This window comes from Kryptolebias marmoratus, linkage group LG1 (assembly GCF_001649575.2).
Source record: "Kryptolebias marmoratus isolate JLee-2015 linkage group LG1, ASM164957v2, whole genome shotgun sequence".
NCBI classification, from domain to species: domain Eukaryota; kingdom Metazoa; phylum Chordata; class Actinopteri; order Cyprinodontiformes; family Rivulidae; genus Kryptolebias; species Kryptolebias marmoratus.
Window position 1 is genome coordinate 6,683,554 of NC_051430.1, and position 14,932 is coordinate 6,698,485.

At 37.4% G+C, this 14,932-nt stretch overlaps 1 protein-coding gene across 2 annotated transcripts; it reads right to left on the minus strand.

The window, feature by feature from the left end:
- Positions 1-9,155: 9,155 nt before the first annotated feature.
- LOC108246430 (Golgi-associated plant pathogenesis-related protein 1-like) lies at positions 9,156-11,570 on the minus strand. Of its 2 annotated transcripts, none has more exons than XM_017433969.3 (6): positions 11,382-11,570; positions 11,172-11,197; positions 10,814-11,023; positions 10,613-10,690; positions 9,950-10,099; positions 9,156-9,311 (listed from the first exon to the last, which is right to left on the minus strand). In XM_017433969.3, exons 2-6 carry the CDS (start codon positions 11,176-11,178, stop codon positions 9,307-9,309), a joined length of 450 nt encoding a protein of 149 aa, XP_017289458.1. In that variant the 5' UTR covers positions 11,179-11,197; positions 11,382-11,570; the 3' UTR covers positions 9,156-9,306. The 2 variants fall into 2 exon arrangements, with proteins under 2 accessions (XP_017289458.1, XP_017289457.1); XM_017433968.3 differs by having other exon boundaries at positions 11,378-11,569.
- Between the last annotated feature and the right edge of the window lie 3,362 nt (positions 11,571-14,932).

The window sequence follows — 14,932 nt, forward strand, 5'->3', positions numbered from 1 at the left end:
AACTAATTATCATTATTCATAATAATATACTGGAACAAAAAGTCATAGCTGAAAAAGCGTTTCATTATTCAGTTTTTATTGATGTTAGACGATGATCCGATGCATGTAAAATTAATAAGGTGACGAAACACTCCGGTGGCCCCCCCACCTAGAAAATGAATCCGGCGCCACTGCACCACTTACAAATAAATACAGAATTGAAATTGTTTGCAAGTTGGGCAACTCTTTTATGTGTATTTCCAATATTTAAAAACAACAACAACAACAAAAAAAAACAAGAAGTGAGAACCTTCCAAAGTAGACAAATAGAGCAAACCTGTTGTTCAACAAGCTGCACAAGGCTGAAATATGTCTAATTGAAATCAGATTTGATGTCTTTTTTTCTCTGCTGAGGCGTAGTAGAAGGAACAGTTTGACATCACTGTTTTTATTTTCTTCATGCATCCTGTAACTTTAAGAACGTGCTGGTTGCTCCCCAGAGACTGCTCAGGAAGTCCACGTTTCTTGCGCCATCACCAGCAGGCTGTCCCTGCCACAGCCCTGCAGTTTACTGATGGTCAGCAGCCTGTAGGGAAAGTCCAGCACCTCTGACCACCCTGTCAACACCAGATATCAGCTTGTAAACACACACTGGTGTCACAATCTCTGGTAGATGCTGCAGAACCCAGCTGGAGTCTGGATTTAATGTACCAGCTGCTGCTGTTACCTTTTAGGTGACATGCTCGTTTTTTCTGCCTGTCAAATTAAAGCATTTTTAAAATCCCATTGCATTGTTTTATACAATGAATGGTTCTTGTATTGTTGAGGGAAAACTGCTTTCATGAAAAGTAGGAAAGGGGAGGGATCTGAAAACAAGAAAGCTTTATGGAAAACCTGGTTTCCATTAGGGCAGGGAGAAACATTCGCGCTTGAGTCACTGAATCTGCACAAGATGGTGCGAATAAGGAAACACACTGAAGCTTAATGTCATAGGACATACTGGTGAAACCAGATGTTACATACGCTGCATAAAATGCCACAGAATCATATTTTTTCTCATTCAATGACATTAAATCAGATGAAAGCTTTCTTGTTTTAGGACAGTTAGGATTCTCAAAATTATTTCTATTTGCTGAATGCGTGAATAATGATAGCAGTTTTTTTTAGAATTTGTTTTCTAAAAATTTCAGGTAGGTGATAGGTTCTGTGTTCCTGAGATTAACATGTTTGGTGCAAAATGTGCCTCAACCCCAAAACAAAAGCCAAAGACCTGGTGAAGATGCTGCTGAAGCTGGTCAGAGAGTCATTATCCACAGATAAACAAGTCCTGTATCAAGATGAGCTGAAAGGCCCCTCAGAGAGGAAAAAAACATTACTTTGAAAACAACGTGAAAAAGACAGATTACAGTTTACAAATGCACACAGGGACAAAAACCTCAATGTTTGGAGACATGCCCAGTGGTCTGATGGAACTAAAACTGAAGTGTTTGGCCATAATAACCATTGTCACAATTAAAGAAAAGAAAAAGGGGCAAAGCTTGAAAGCCTGAGAACACCATCCCTACTGTGAAACACGGGGGTGGCAGCATTATGTTGTGGGGTTGTTTTGCTGCAGGAGGAACTGGTGCCCTTCACAAAATAGACGACATAATGAGAAAAGAACATAATGTGGAAATGTTGAAGTAACATCTCAAGACATCAGGCAGGAAGTTAAAGCTTGGACACAATTGGGTCTTCAAATTGACAATTAGCCGAAGCATGCAGCCAAACTGGTTACAAAGTGGCTTAAAGATAACAAAGTCAATGTTTTGGAGTGGCCATCACAAGGTCCTGATTTCAGGCCCATAGAAAATTTGTGGGCAGAGCTAAACACGAGGAGCTGAAAGTAGCACTGACTAAAGGAAAATACTGATGAATGATATAGAGAGGAAACTGGTTAACAAGAAGAAAATATTCCAAATGGAAACATGACAGAATAAAATAAACTCATTTTACAAAACGAAACACAGAGAACCCAAGATCAAGACACAGTATTTACAAATATTTAGCTAGAATGTGAAGTGGCGGTAGTTGAGCATCATCCCCAAAACATCTCCAAGTGTTACACATTACTGGGGATCTATGCCAAAAATCTTGGCATTATTAGATGGCACCAGCCCTAGTTGTCTGATTTCAAAATATCTCATAAAACAATATGCTGGATGGATTTAAATAAAACTCTTGAAAAGTGCATGTACAACCCCATTCAAGATGGTCATCATAGCTAATCAACCTTAGCTAACACAAAAATGACAATACCTCAGCCAGTTTCACAGATATTGTGCAAACACATCATTGAGAAAATCACAAGATTGAGCATGATGTCATTTACAAGCTTTGATATATACTTTGATATAACATAAAATGAGCCTAAAACTTTGGCATGAAAGGCAAGAAATGCTTGACCTTAAATTATTAGGGTGGTAAAACAAATGCGAAACCCCAGCCCCCTTTGGAGCTGTATGGTTGAAACAGAAGAAACATCAGAGTTTAAACAGGTCACAGAAAGTTGGACTCTATATGTCTGAACTGGTATTTTGACATACTTGATGTTTTCACAGTTTATGTTTTATGATTTTTAAAGATTTTACCACAAAATCTTCAACTTAGAGTGCGGTGATGTCACACACTCAAACTTTTAAGCTATCTAAGCTATATAGCAGTCTAAACTTTCCAAAATGTTTGCAGTGTTTTTGCTCCCACAAACATTATACTTCTTGCACAGGTTATACATGAAAACACTGGCGTTTTTTGTCTTTTCTCACCCAGAGAGGTGCAACAGCTGAAGGACTGAAGGTTTCTCCTCAAGTTTCTAACAAAACCTGGATAATGAGCTACAAGGACATTTAATTTCCCTTTTGCATTAATTATTTCTGAATTGAACTGAAATCCCTCCCAAATTGCAGAGTACACACATCCAAACTCTCATAGACTTCCATTGTACAGATGTTCACATCCACTCATCATGGACATGAGTGTCATATTAATTTCAGACTTTTTATGATTTATATTAAGTATTTTTCCCCAAACTCATGCAAACAATTGAGACTTTTGCCTGACTAAAAAAAGACAAAAAACATTTCTGATATATTTTCTAGATGTTGACCCTTGCTGATTCACATAGTTCTTACCTTGCTGTATGTTCAAATATTCAAGTTTTCTAATTTGTTTAACTGTAAATAGTTTGATTTTTTTTCTTAAAAATGCCATGATTGTGTGGGAAAGTGGGTGGGGCTTCCAGACCCACGTTCAAACTGCACAAACTCTGGTTCCAAAAATACAACTTGGCAGTCCCCTTAAACCAGATCCTGTTGGCTACAATTTATTATGGATTTCATTTATGTCACACAGGGTCACATTTATACATACAGGCTCCGCAAAATGTTTGGTTAAATATCTTTTAACAAGTTGCACCTTGACCACACACTTTTTGTATCGATTAACAAGCTTCTGGCATAACCGGTAAAGCCAACTCTGGGTTTATGCCAGCAAACCCAGAGTTGAAGCATTGTCCACCAAGTTTCAACAGCGCTGAGGCCGGGGCTTTGGGAAGGACACTCTAGAAACATAGTGTTAGGAATTATTGTCCCAAATATGTCCAAGTTTCAACAAGCTAACTGTTGATTTAAAGTGAAGTTTAAGAGTTTGGAGGCAGTCCTTCGTCTCATTATACCAACCACCAGTACCACAGCATGATGCTACCACCACCATGTTTGACAGTTGTTAGAATGTTTTTAGGTTTAAAAACCTCACTCTGACTCCTCCAAACACAGTTCTTGTCGTTGTGGGCAAACAATCTTTTCTCCAGAAGGCCTTTGTCTTGTCCTTGTGGGCAACTGCAGATTGCAGCGGCTGTTCTTCCTGAACATCCTAACCAATTTCCTTTCATCTGAGGTGACAGTTTAGGTCTTCTTCTAGACCCTGGCAAAGTGTTGACACATCTGAATAACTTATGTACAAGTATTTGAAGTGTTTGTTGTCCTTCCTTCTTAAATTGTCACTGGGATTCTTGGACTCTCCCAGTGTTCTGAGTGTTGGTCTGTTCTATGAGTTCTGTCTAACAGGGTTTTTATGATAGCAAAAGAAAAACTACCAAAGTACTGTACATGTAATTGAGCCTGTATGTATAATTTGTATATATGTATTGTCAGGATTTGGGATTTCTTTGAGTTTCTTTTTGTATTTAGGTTTATTGTTTTTTGTGTTTCTTGAATACTGTTTACATTCTGGGTAATCCTGTGTTTAGTTTAATATAAAGTTCTTTTGTGTTTCTAAAGTTTTATTGTGGTTCTTATGATCTGTATTTTGTCCTTCCCCTGTTGTGTAGTCTGCTCCCTGTAATCTTTATGTCCCTGTCATTATTCACCTGTCCTCAACCCTTTCCTAGTTTGCCTACAACATTCATCTACATCTGCCCCAATTTAGTAGTCACTCACCTGTGTCCACTTCCCAATCACCATCTGCCTTTGAAACCTGTTCATATTCTCCACTCACTGGTTTACTTTTGAAATTATGCACTGTCTGGTTTTCTTTGTGTCTCTCCCCTCGTGTTCCCAGTGGTTAGGATTTTTGTAAGTTTTAGCTGCCACATCAGCCCTTTGGTTTTATTTTTCTTTAACATAAATCTTTCTGTATTTATTTCCAAACATGAGTCAGCATTCTGGGTTCCTTTCCTTCCAAGCTGACATGTATATTCCTGAGAGCATTATTAAAAAAACACAATAAATTCAAGCTTAAGCACCCGATTCTTGTTTTTAAATCATTAAAGTTCTATGTTGTATAATATAATATAATCATTCCACCCTGGAAAAAGCCCCAAATTGATTTCATATTCAAGGCCATGATGAGAGGATGTAAACTTAAAGTTCTGTTTTTACCAGAAAAAATGTGATTTCCACACATGATGTTCATATGTTTTTTTCCTGTAAGGGTTGTATAATTTAGTCATCAAAATGTCAACCTTAGATTAAGTTCATAATTAATGTTGGTCTTTTAATATATGTTGAAGTTTTGGGCAGAAACTGATTCGACACCCTCCTACATTCCATCAGAAATTCATATATTAATCTTAAGATTGATTTATTTATTGATTTTGCTGTGATGCATGTTTTTTAGTGTAGTTTCACAGTGTCTACCATGTCCTAAACGTTCAACTGTTGAAAGAGTTCAGTGGTTTTTGTTTTACACATCAAAAGCCTGAGGTTAGACTTACAGAGCCAGACAAGATGCACTTATCAATGCTACAAATTTAAACTCTCCTGTTCTGCTATAATCCCTTTATATTACAGCTCACACAAACAAATTTTCAGCAAATATTGAAAAAGGAGCAGTCTATCGGTTTAATGGCATTAGTTGCACTTTTCAATATTTAGAAGGTGTCATTGTAGAAGGCAAGCCAGGGATTCAAAGGTTCCAGTGAAAAAGTGCGAAAGAAAAGAGAACTCCTTTGGAATGGGTTCATTGATCTCGCATGAAACAATACAAATGGCTGTTCAGAGTCCTCTGCAGGTGCTACCACAAAATGACAGGGATCACACACAGCTGTGGTTTATTGACTCAGGTGATTCTGCTTTGATGCTTTCATGCAACACAATTAATCTGTGGTGACAAGAACCACAACTAAAACATGAAACAGTCAGGTTTCCTCCGCGTCTGTGGAAAGGGGAGGTGGTGGACAGAAAACACATTACAGGGCGCCTGTAGCCACAAGGGGGCGCTGAAACACTGCTACATGTACACAACATGAAAATGTACAACTTACTGGGTGTGAGCATGTGCTCACGTGTCCTCCAGAAAAGCAGCGTTATCTTTAGGCAACTTTGCAAAGCAAAACTTTAAAAAATGTAGTTATAAGTTACCAGCTTTATTTATAAAACATTTTAAACTACCACAGGACCAAGTAGGAAAAAGTAAAAACAGCACAAAAAAACAGACAAGTACAAACATAAACTATAGATTATACATGTTTTTTTTAATAATCATAAAATCTAATAAATCTGAAATAAATCAAAACCTGGCATTCTTTAAATGAATGCACATTACCCCCCATTTGTCATGCCAGAGTTTTAAACAAAGATCAGCTTGTGTTGAGAACTGGTGGAGTTGTAGACGTTTAGTTCAAACCTTGAAAATAACGTTGGACACAATCTCATGTGATGCTGTAAGAATTCTCACTCAAAGTATGAGCTGAGAGGGACTCTCAGCTAAAACTGCATCATGCATACAATTTCAGCTGACTATCTGTAAAATTGACTAAGTTGTAGCTATTTGTGTGTTGGCTCTTGTCAATTAGCTGTGGTGGCCAACTTGGATTAGATTGATTTCAAAACCTAATCAGCTGTAGACGTATACCCATTGACTGTTTCCTGAAAGTTTCATTAAAATGTGTTCAATGGTTTACAAGATATTTTGCTAATGGACAGATGCTATTGATGTCAAATACATGTAGTTAATGGCAACATTTTAAACAAAGATTTTGCATAACACTCATAATATGTGCTGGCTGGGAATCAGTGTCAGCGACTACCACACCTAAATTTAGCTCCGTATCTGAACTGAGTTTCACCCATTTTTGTGGTTTTTGATGTCAGTGGGCTGTGGTAGTCATCTTGAATTGGGTTCACTCCAAAAGTTAATCAGTTGTAGATTTATATTCAATAATTACTTTCTACAAAGTTCACTAAAACTTGTCCACTGGTTCACGAGATATTTTGCTAACAGATAGACACACAAACATAAACTTTTGCCTTTGAGCGTCAATTTATAATAAAACCTTTCTTATCCTAAAAGAATGTTCTGTTATTGTTAGTTCTACTGAATGAATATTAAAAATAAATGAATAAAACTAAGACCAGATGATGATTACAAGTATATTAGGGATCTTATAATTTCATCTTTGCAGAAGAGGTTGTATCCATTAGTTGGAAAGCTGAGAGACTTGTTGAAATTTGGAAAATAGTTCTGTACTTACTGGATGTGTTATTTTACCACATACTTCTGAAATCCAGATCTCACCTCTGTGTCCTTATCAGAGCTCATCTATTTCAGTTAACAGTATTGTTACTGCTCCTGAAATACCTGAGGAAAAACCTGGCTGTTTGAAATTAATGACTGCAAACAAAACTGGAGCAGAGATTACAGACTCCACATCAGACCCATTGCTTCTCTTTCTGTGGTGTTGGGCTGCCACCCAGTGGTGCTTTTTCCTTTTCCCTTTCACAGATTCTATGTCTGGATGGAAAAACACAACATGAAGTAGGGGTGACAAATGTGCACCTGATTAGAGACGTGACTGCTCCATCAGCCAATCACGTGGCGGGAAGGTCACGCGGCAGTTCTTGCAGACTGAGAACAGGAGCTTCGGCTCACATTAGCATTAGAGGCAGAATGAAGAGTAGATGTAACCACGGTTGGAATTTTGGTTTAAATGTTTCTGTGAGGTCCACCTCCAGAACACTGTGGTGTTCCACAGAACGCTAATATGAGACTGCTGTGGTTCTGCCCAATCACTCAGGCAGAGCTTTCAGTTCTCAAGGCTCCTTGCTTCCAGGTTCTGTCTGTGAGGCTGACATCTGTCTGCTTTTAAGACTAGGCTGCAGACTTTCCTTCTTGATAAATCCTATAGTTAGGGTTGGCTTGGGTTTCCTGAGCTATCCCTTAGTCATGCTGCTATAGACTTAGACTGCTGGAGGATAAGCTATGTGTCCCTGTGATGGACTTGTGACCTGTCCAGGGCGTCCCCTGCCTCTCTCACAGCGACTGCTGGAGGTAGACACCAGCTCCCTGAGACCAGGAGAGGAGAAGAGGGTAAAGAAGATGGATGGTTAGACCTTTGACTACTGCCATGGGTCTTTTTCTGTCACAGGAGAGCTCCTGTGCAGATGTTAAAATACAGCTGCAGGACTCTAAAGGATATTCTGAATGAAGCCTTAACTCTTCAATCTTCAAATTCAAGTGGTTTGCAGGTGGACATATGACATAGGTTAAAAGAATGTGGGGAAAGTGAGAACAGACAGCTTCTTGATGCTTAAGTTATAATAATGTAACATTGTATGTGTGTGTGCATGTTAGCAAAATAGCCCACAAACAAGAAACCCTCAGAGAAATCAGTGGATGGACATCTACAGCTGATTTTCTTTTGGAATCAATTCAAGAAATCCAAGACAACTAACCAACCTTAAAAACAGACGATTTTTACAAATATGAGTTGAAAGTTGGTGATATGGTCATAATACAAACTATTGGACTATTGGACATCGTGCCAGATCTTGTAGTATTGTGTGAGATTGAATTTAACATCATTTATGAAGTTTAACCATGAGATGATAACATAAGATGATTTCAGTTTAAGACTTGTGCTTTAACATTATTATATTTTTATGTGTTAAGAACTTGATGAAATGTCATTTTAACATAAAATACGTTTAATAAAAGTATTACATTGTAGATAACTGAAATGTTGTAAATGCTGTATATTGAAAGAATCCCATTCTGGATATCTGACAAGTTTATTTTCACTAGAAAGTTGTGAATATTGGGAATCTGCAACACATATCCAGTCTAGCCAATAAATATTAAAACAACTGCTGAAACTTTATTTATTTATTTTCTTTTTTGTAATCATTATTATATCTTAAGTTTTTATTTCTACTAGTAGTAATGTATTTGTGAATATTTTTATTTCCAGTTCTGGTAGTAAGAATGTAATTTGACCAGAAAAGATTTAGATGTAATTTATTCATATCTAATAAAGTAATTTGAGGAGTATGATTCGATCAAATGTAAACAGCCTGTTATAGATAATCTTGTTAGTGGCTGTCTGTGTTCTACATCTGGTCAGTGGGCCTATTTGAGAGGAAGTCCAAGTCTGGTTTTTTACTCCCAGTCTGCCGCTAAAGGTTGACACGTTGGTAGGGTAGAATGAGATCAATGCAAAGTGGCAAATAGAAATACTTTTTTTCTCTCTCAAAACCTGGTGTGTTTTGAGGAAAAAAAAAAACAATGACATCTTCCATCCTTTTCAGAAGTCACTTGTGTTATCTTATGTTTTTTTATATGAAGAAATCATAAAAATACATCTTACTTCTTTTTTTTTTTTTTTCAAAAAAAGGCGCCTCAGACAGATTTATGAGAAAGTGTTTTATTATTGAATTCTTTTTTTTAATGCTCACTTATTACATTGTTTGTTCATTGTGTGTGGTGTGTAGCTACAGGAAAGTCGTTGTCATCAGCAGAGTGCAGGTTCTCTTCTCAGGGCTGGCCCTCTGCTGGCTGTAACACCCATGGCTTTTACTCTGGAAGGTGACAGGAAGCACTGGTGAGCCATGCAAGCGTGAGAAGAGATGAAGCCAAGCGGGCAGAAATATTCTCTCAAATGCAATCAGATTAGATGAGATTCTTGCAAATGGTAATCTTTAAAACACTTCCTTAAAAATAAACATCACCATCAATGTGTGACTAGGTCACATCAGACGGCAAAGTCAATTGTAAGGTGATAACGTTTCATTGCGCCAGGAAGGGCATCCGGCGTAAAACTAACTGCCATATCTTTCATGTGAGTTTACTCGCTGTGGCAACCCTTGAAGAAGGGAGCAGTCAACACAACAACATATGAGCGTGTGATGAAAACAGTAGTGTTAAAAGGCAGACCTATGTAGGAAGTCAATTTAATGTGCACTCTTTTTACTACTTTTGGACATTTATTGTAAAACTTCTATGGTTACTGGGGACCACTGTAAGGTTTTCCACATTCTGGAGCGAGACTGTGTTGCTACCTACATTCCTTTGTTATATTTATCTGCGCAAGTGAAAAATAAAAGCATGGACCCAACAGTCCAAAAAGGAGCTCAGTTATGTCCTGCAGTTTTTTTTTTAAGTTGAAAAGTTTGTGTGTAAAAAGACTTTTAAACATGCATCAGATATGATATGTTACCTTTTGGAAGTACGTTTTTCTTGAAGTAATCTGCAGTGCTGATGTTGCCAGCTGGGCGGTACTGTCCAACCACAAATACTGTGTTGCCATTCGTCGCTACGCCCACACCCAGTTCTGTGCTGCTTTGCCACACCACCTGGGTGAAATGTCCTGCAGGAAGAAACACAGCAGCGACATAACATCTAAATCTAGGTTGTTTTTTTTTAAATGCAACTAAAATGATAAATTCCTCTTTTTCTTTTTCTATCTTTTTTCCTCTTCTTGGCCGCAAAAAAAACATGTCACAATCTCTATGTTCAGGCAGCATGTGTACGTATTTGTTTCTTCATCATTTTTTCAGCTTTTAGCTAAGAGGTATGAGAACGATTCTTTATAAGGTCTTGAAAAAACTCTTTTATTCTAACTTCTGTATTTTAATTTCTCCTGCTAATGGACTTAATTGCCACACAATTTGTTTCTTTTAAAAAATAAACTCAAACATTTAGAAGTTAATAAGTGTTACATTATCTTACGGTTATCTCTCCCACAAAATGTGAAAATCTATTACAGACTAAATAGCAACAATTTCAATTAGTTTCTGTCTCACAGTTTGATATGTTAAAATGTTATTTAACATTTATGCTTTCTGTTCGAGTGAAACTTGTTGGGTGTGTTGTATTTTACCAACTCCAGACTTAAATCCAGGGTTGTTGAAGTCATAATCCTTGATCTCCGAGTACCAGGAGTCTACAGCTTCATTTCCTGAAACATTAGACAAACAAAGGAAAAAGAGATTGGATATCATAAAGCTGACTGGAACACTACTGCTTTAAAGCAACAAGAAAAGTGTTTGTATGCTGATTCAGAGTTCACTTTAAATTGCACCTTTTTGTTTAGCACACACTGTGGAAGAAAAGTAGTAGACGTTCTCTCCATCTTTAGTTGGGCTGTGTCCTAGCTTTTTTTCTTTCAGCAGGTGATCAGCCCACTCCTGAGCATTGGTGCACAGCTCACTGTTATAGGTCAGCAGGGAAGCCTTATGCATGGCCCTGTACATGTTGTGGGTGTCCAGAAATATCTTCTTAAAATCTTCATCTTTAAAACAAGCACATCGAGAAGTGAGGAGCTTTTAGTACCACAGTAGGCAGCTTGAAAGGTTGACAGTGTAAACAGGGTGAATCGTAACAGGAAAATCCCCTGATGTTGACATGGCATGAAGAATTCCTGGGAAGACTGCACTTACCTGCCATTGTTAGTTAGGTATGAAGGCTGGAAAAACAACAAAAATAAACAAGTTTGAAAAAAAGCCCATACAAATTAGGAGCATCAGATTTGTGCTGAGATACAGTGAGCTAGTCTCAAAGGAGCCATTTCAAACAATCAATAGAGGCCCTGCATCCTTTAAAAACAAATTTCTGCTGTCTGAGTGCGGTTTTCTCTGGTGCTCACCTACTTCAGAGGGTTTCGGGTCTGGATGGATGTCCTGTGAAGACACAGCTCCTCTTGGTGTCTTGAACCAGGTGTTTATGTACAGAAGCTTGACTTGTCCCTCCTCACTGCTGCATGTGGGAGGAGACCAATTCCTGGGGCTTCCTTGGTATACAGTATGTGTAAAACAGGATTCCTGGGAGGTAAACAAACATTTCATGCTTTTCCTGCTACCTGTCTTTTTGTTTGTTTGTATGGGCTCTGTATATAAAATTTATATATATATATATACATTTTCAGGTCCAACTGCTTAGTCTTAATCTAATGAGTAGCTTTAAGAGATTTAATATTGTGATAAAGGTGTGAACAAAGAACATTTAAAGGAAGTGCAAATGGGTAAAGGTGTCTCCACATCATCAAACAGATCTGTTTTCCAGTGTAACCCAAAGTACTTCCATTCTGCTGTAATACTCTGGTTATGGGTAATTTAAAAGACCTGAGACCTTCTCTCAGTAAAAACCTGTTCTACCATGTGTTTAGTCAATGTTTAGGTTTCACCACAACTTTAGCGAACATCATCCTGATGAAGGCAGCAGGACAAGATGCTCATCCCTCAGCTTAAATTGTGTTTTTCTTCCTTACTCCTTGTTTGTTTCTACCCACAGTAAACTGTAATTACTGTCACCTTATGCAGTAATGAAAAATGACTCTAAGTGTTATTATATTACAAATGGTTACGGGAATCTGTTAAATATCAGCTATTTTATTGGTTGATTATGTCAATATCAATGAAAACCAGTGAATGAAAGGAAGGCCAGAAAGAGCCCTATTTTATATCAAAAAACAAACAAACAAACAAACAAAATACCCTTTAGAATTAAAGTCATTCCTCGAAGGAATGCATATCACCCACCTCTGTTAATGCCAGAGTTTTAAACAAAGATCATCTTATACTAAGAAATGCTGGAGTTGTAGTCATTATTTAAGTGCTTGAAACATTTGTTGGGGATTATCCTTAGCTACCACCACACCAAATGTTATCTCAGTACCTGTAAAACTGGCAGACTTTGATTTGGTTAAAGTGGATAGGCTGTAGAGGCCAGCTTGAATTGCATTGACTCTAAAAGTTGATGTGAACACATTTATTATTTTCTATAAGTTTCATTAAAACCCATCCAACGGTTCATGAGACATTTTGCTAACATAAAAGCAAAGTTGACAGTAACTGATCTTGTGCGATCAGTTAGTCGCAGACGGTTTAGTCTTTGCTAAGATCGCTAAGTTTTGGCCACCATTGTGAATGAATTTGATTCTAAAGGTTTTATCAGTTGTATGTATACAGTATATCCACTCGTTACTTTTTAAAATCTTTCCACTGCTTCATGAGATGTTTGTTAATAGACACATACAGACACGGGCCAAGAACAATATTGTCTTTGCCTTCTTCGGTGGGAGACAATTACTTTTGTATGATAGCTCCTCTTAGGACCAGAACCCTAAGTTTTAAATATGTTTGCACCTGTAGACCTCACACCCTAATATAACTGGTTTCAGTAAGGGCTCATCCTGAAACCACAACGGCAAACAGCATCTGGATCCTTTGTGTCACAGAAACCCACATTCAGCCCCTAAACTAATGCAGTCTACAAACCAATAACAGTTTCTGCTTTGAGTGGTTCTCTAGTGCACTCAGCAGAGGACTGATGTTTTATAATCACTTAAATATTTTATCTTTTGAATTGCTGAGTGAACAACATTACATGTTGCATTTTGAAAAAAACAATTGTGCAATCCAACGTTCTGTTCACACCGGATTATGGAAATGTATTTTAGATGCTTAAGTTGTACCACTAGCATTAAATCTTTGAGTACATTTATGATAATCCCACTCTTATAACTGTATTAAAAACATTTTTGTTAAACCGACATGCATTATGTGGGTTTAACAAAAATCTAGAAAAAAGGTCACTCCCATGCTTCAGCAAAACCTGTAAGTCGGAACTTCTTTTTTTCTTGTGAACAACCCTCACAGGTAGTGAGGTAAGATATACCATCTTTTCCTCATACCAACTCTTGTCAAAATCAGTCTGCTGCTTTGAGTCACAATGGGTTACAGAAGTATCTGTCTGTTTAATCTTTTTGTTGGTGCAAGAGACACAAACAGAAAGTGGTCCAGGTGTAGTTTCTATGGGACAAAAAATAAATAAAACACAGGTCAGTGACAGCAATAATGACATGTATACCTGGAAGCACTCAGAGAACGCAAACCTCCGCCAAGGCCACAGTGTGATTAATAAATATTGCGATCCGGATCATAATCTGGATCAGCACCAAAATTCAGTCCATTGTTTTTGGTGACAACCCCAACATTTCCTGAAGATTTTCTCTAAATCTGTTCATTGATTTTTACCTGATCTTTGCTAACAGACAGACAAACAGACACAATCGGAAAAAAAAAAACTTCCTTGGCGGAGGTAAGAAAAGGGTCACATGTAGGAGCAGAGAAAAGTTTTTAACAAAGGGGTTACCTCTGACCTTAACCCTTGACCTTGAACTTGACTGGATCACCACCAAAATCTAATCGCTTGTTCCAGTAGCACTTTATATTAACTACACGTTATTTAGCTTTATTTAATCATTAATAAATGGTAAATTACTCTAAAAATATCATTGATTAAAAATGACTCATAACTAATATGCTATAAGTTAACACATTTATTAATGCTTTACCCATAAAGGTTAAATACTTCCAAAACCAACATATTCAATGATTGTTCATGCCTAATAACTCATGAATTAACTATTCTATATATATATATATATAGATATATACTCTGTGTGTATATGTAAATGCTCATAAATGTGCTTTCACACCATGTGTTAGACATGTATTAATGGTTAGATAATTTTTGAATTGACTACATACGTATCCTGCAGTCCAATTAATAATTAAGGCACTTGCTAGTAGTTAGTTAAGTCTTTTTGTGAACCCTTCTAAAGTGAAGACTATTTATGCTTTATTAAGTATTTGTTAATATAGACAAAACCCTGAAACTGACACTTAAACAGGCTGAATAAATGTCACCAGGGACAAGGGACCATGCTGTGGAGATGCTGGAGGATGTTTTGGCGTTTGAGCGCAAGATGACAGCGTTTGCCTGAGATGTACAGAGAGGTGCATTCTTTCACTTCCCCTCCCTGAAAGAGTTTAAAGAAAAACACAATCACATAAGTTGTGATTACTGCCAGAGTGCAATTATTGTAATGCAAGCGGCATTTAGAGAAAGATTCAGCAAGTTCAGAAAGGGAAAAAAAAAAAAACGCACTCTGGTATGTCACACAGCTGACCTGACATACAGAAGATCCGCAGCCATCTTCAGAAAGAAGTCACATTTAACAGGTGAGAACACTCGCATTTAACAGGCTATTGCTTTTCAGGAAATTGTTTATTTTAGGCAGGGAGCTAATGTAGTTTAATTTCTATGTTCAGGTGCTTCAGTTGATTGCTTTGTTTGTATCAGGTTTTTGTAGATTATGGATTGGACTCAGAATGCAGACTGATATGGAGGGCTCAGA

Coding starts and splice junctions, on each gene's coding strand:
- LOC108246430 (XM_017433969.3), bottom strand. Junction 10,691..10,813: donor AGTGTGTGCTAAACAAAAAG/GTGCAATTTAAA, acceptor CTAATGTTTCAG/GAAATGAAGCTGTAGACTCC. Junction 10,100..10,612: donor TGGATTTAAGTCTGGAGTTG/GTAAAATACAAC, acceptor TTCTTCCTGCAG/GACATTTCACCCAGGTGGTG.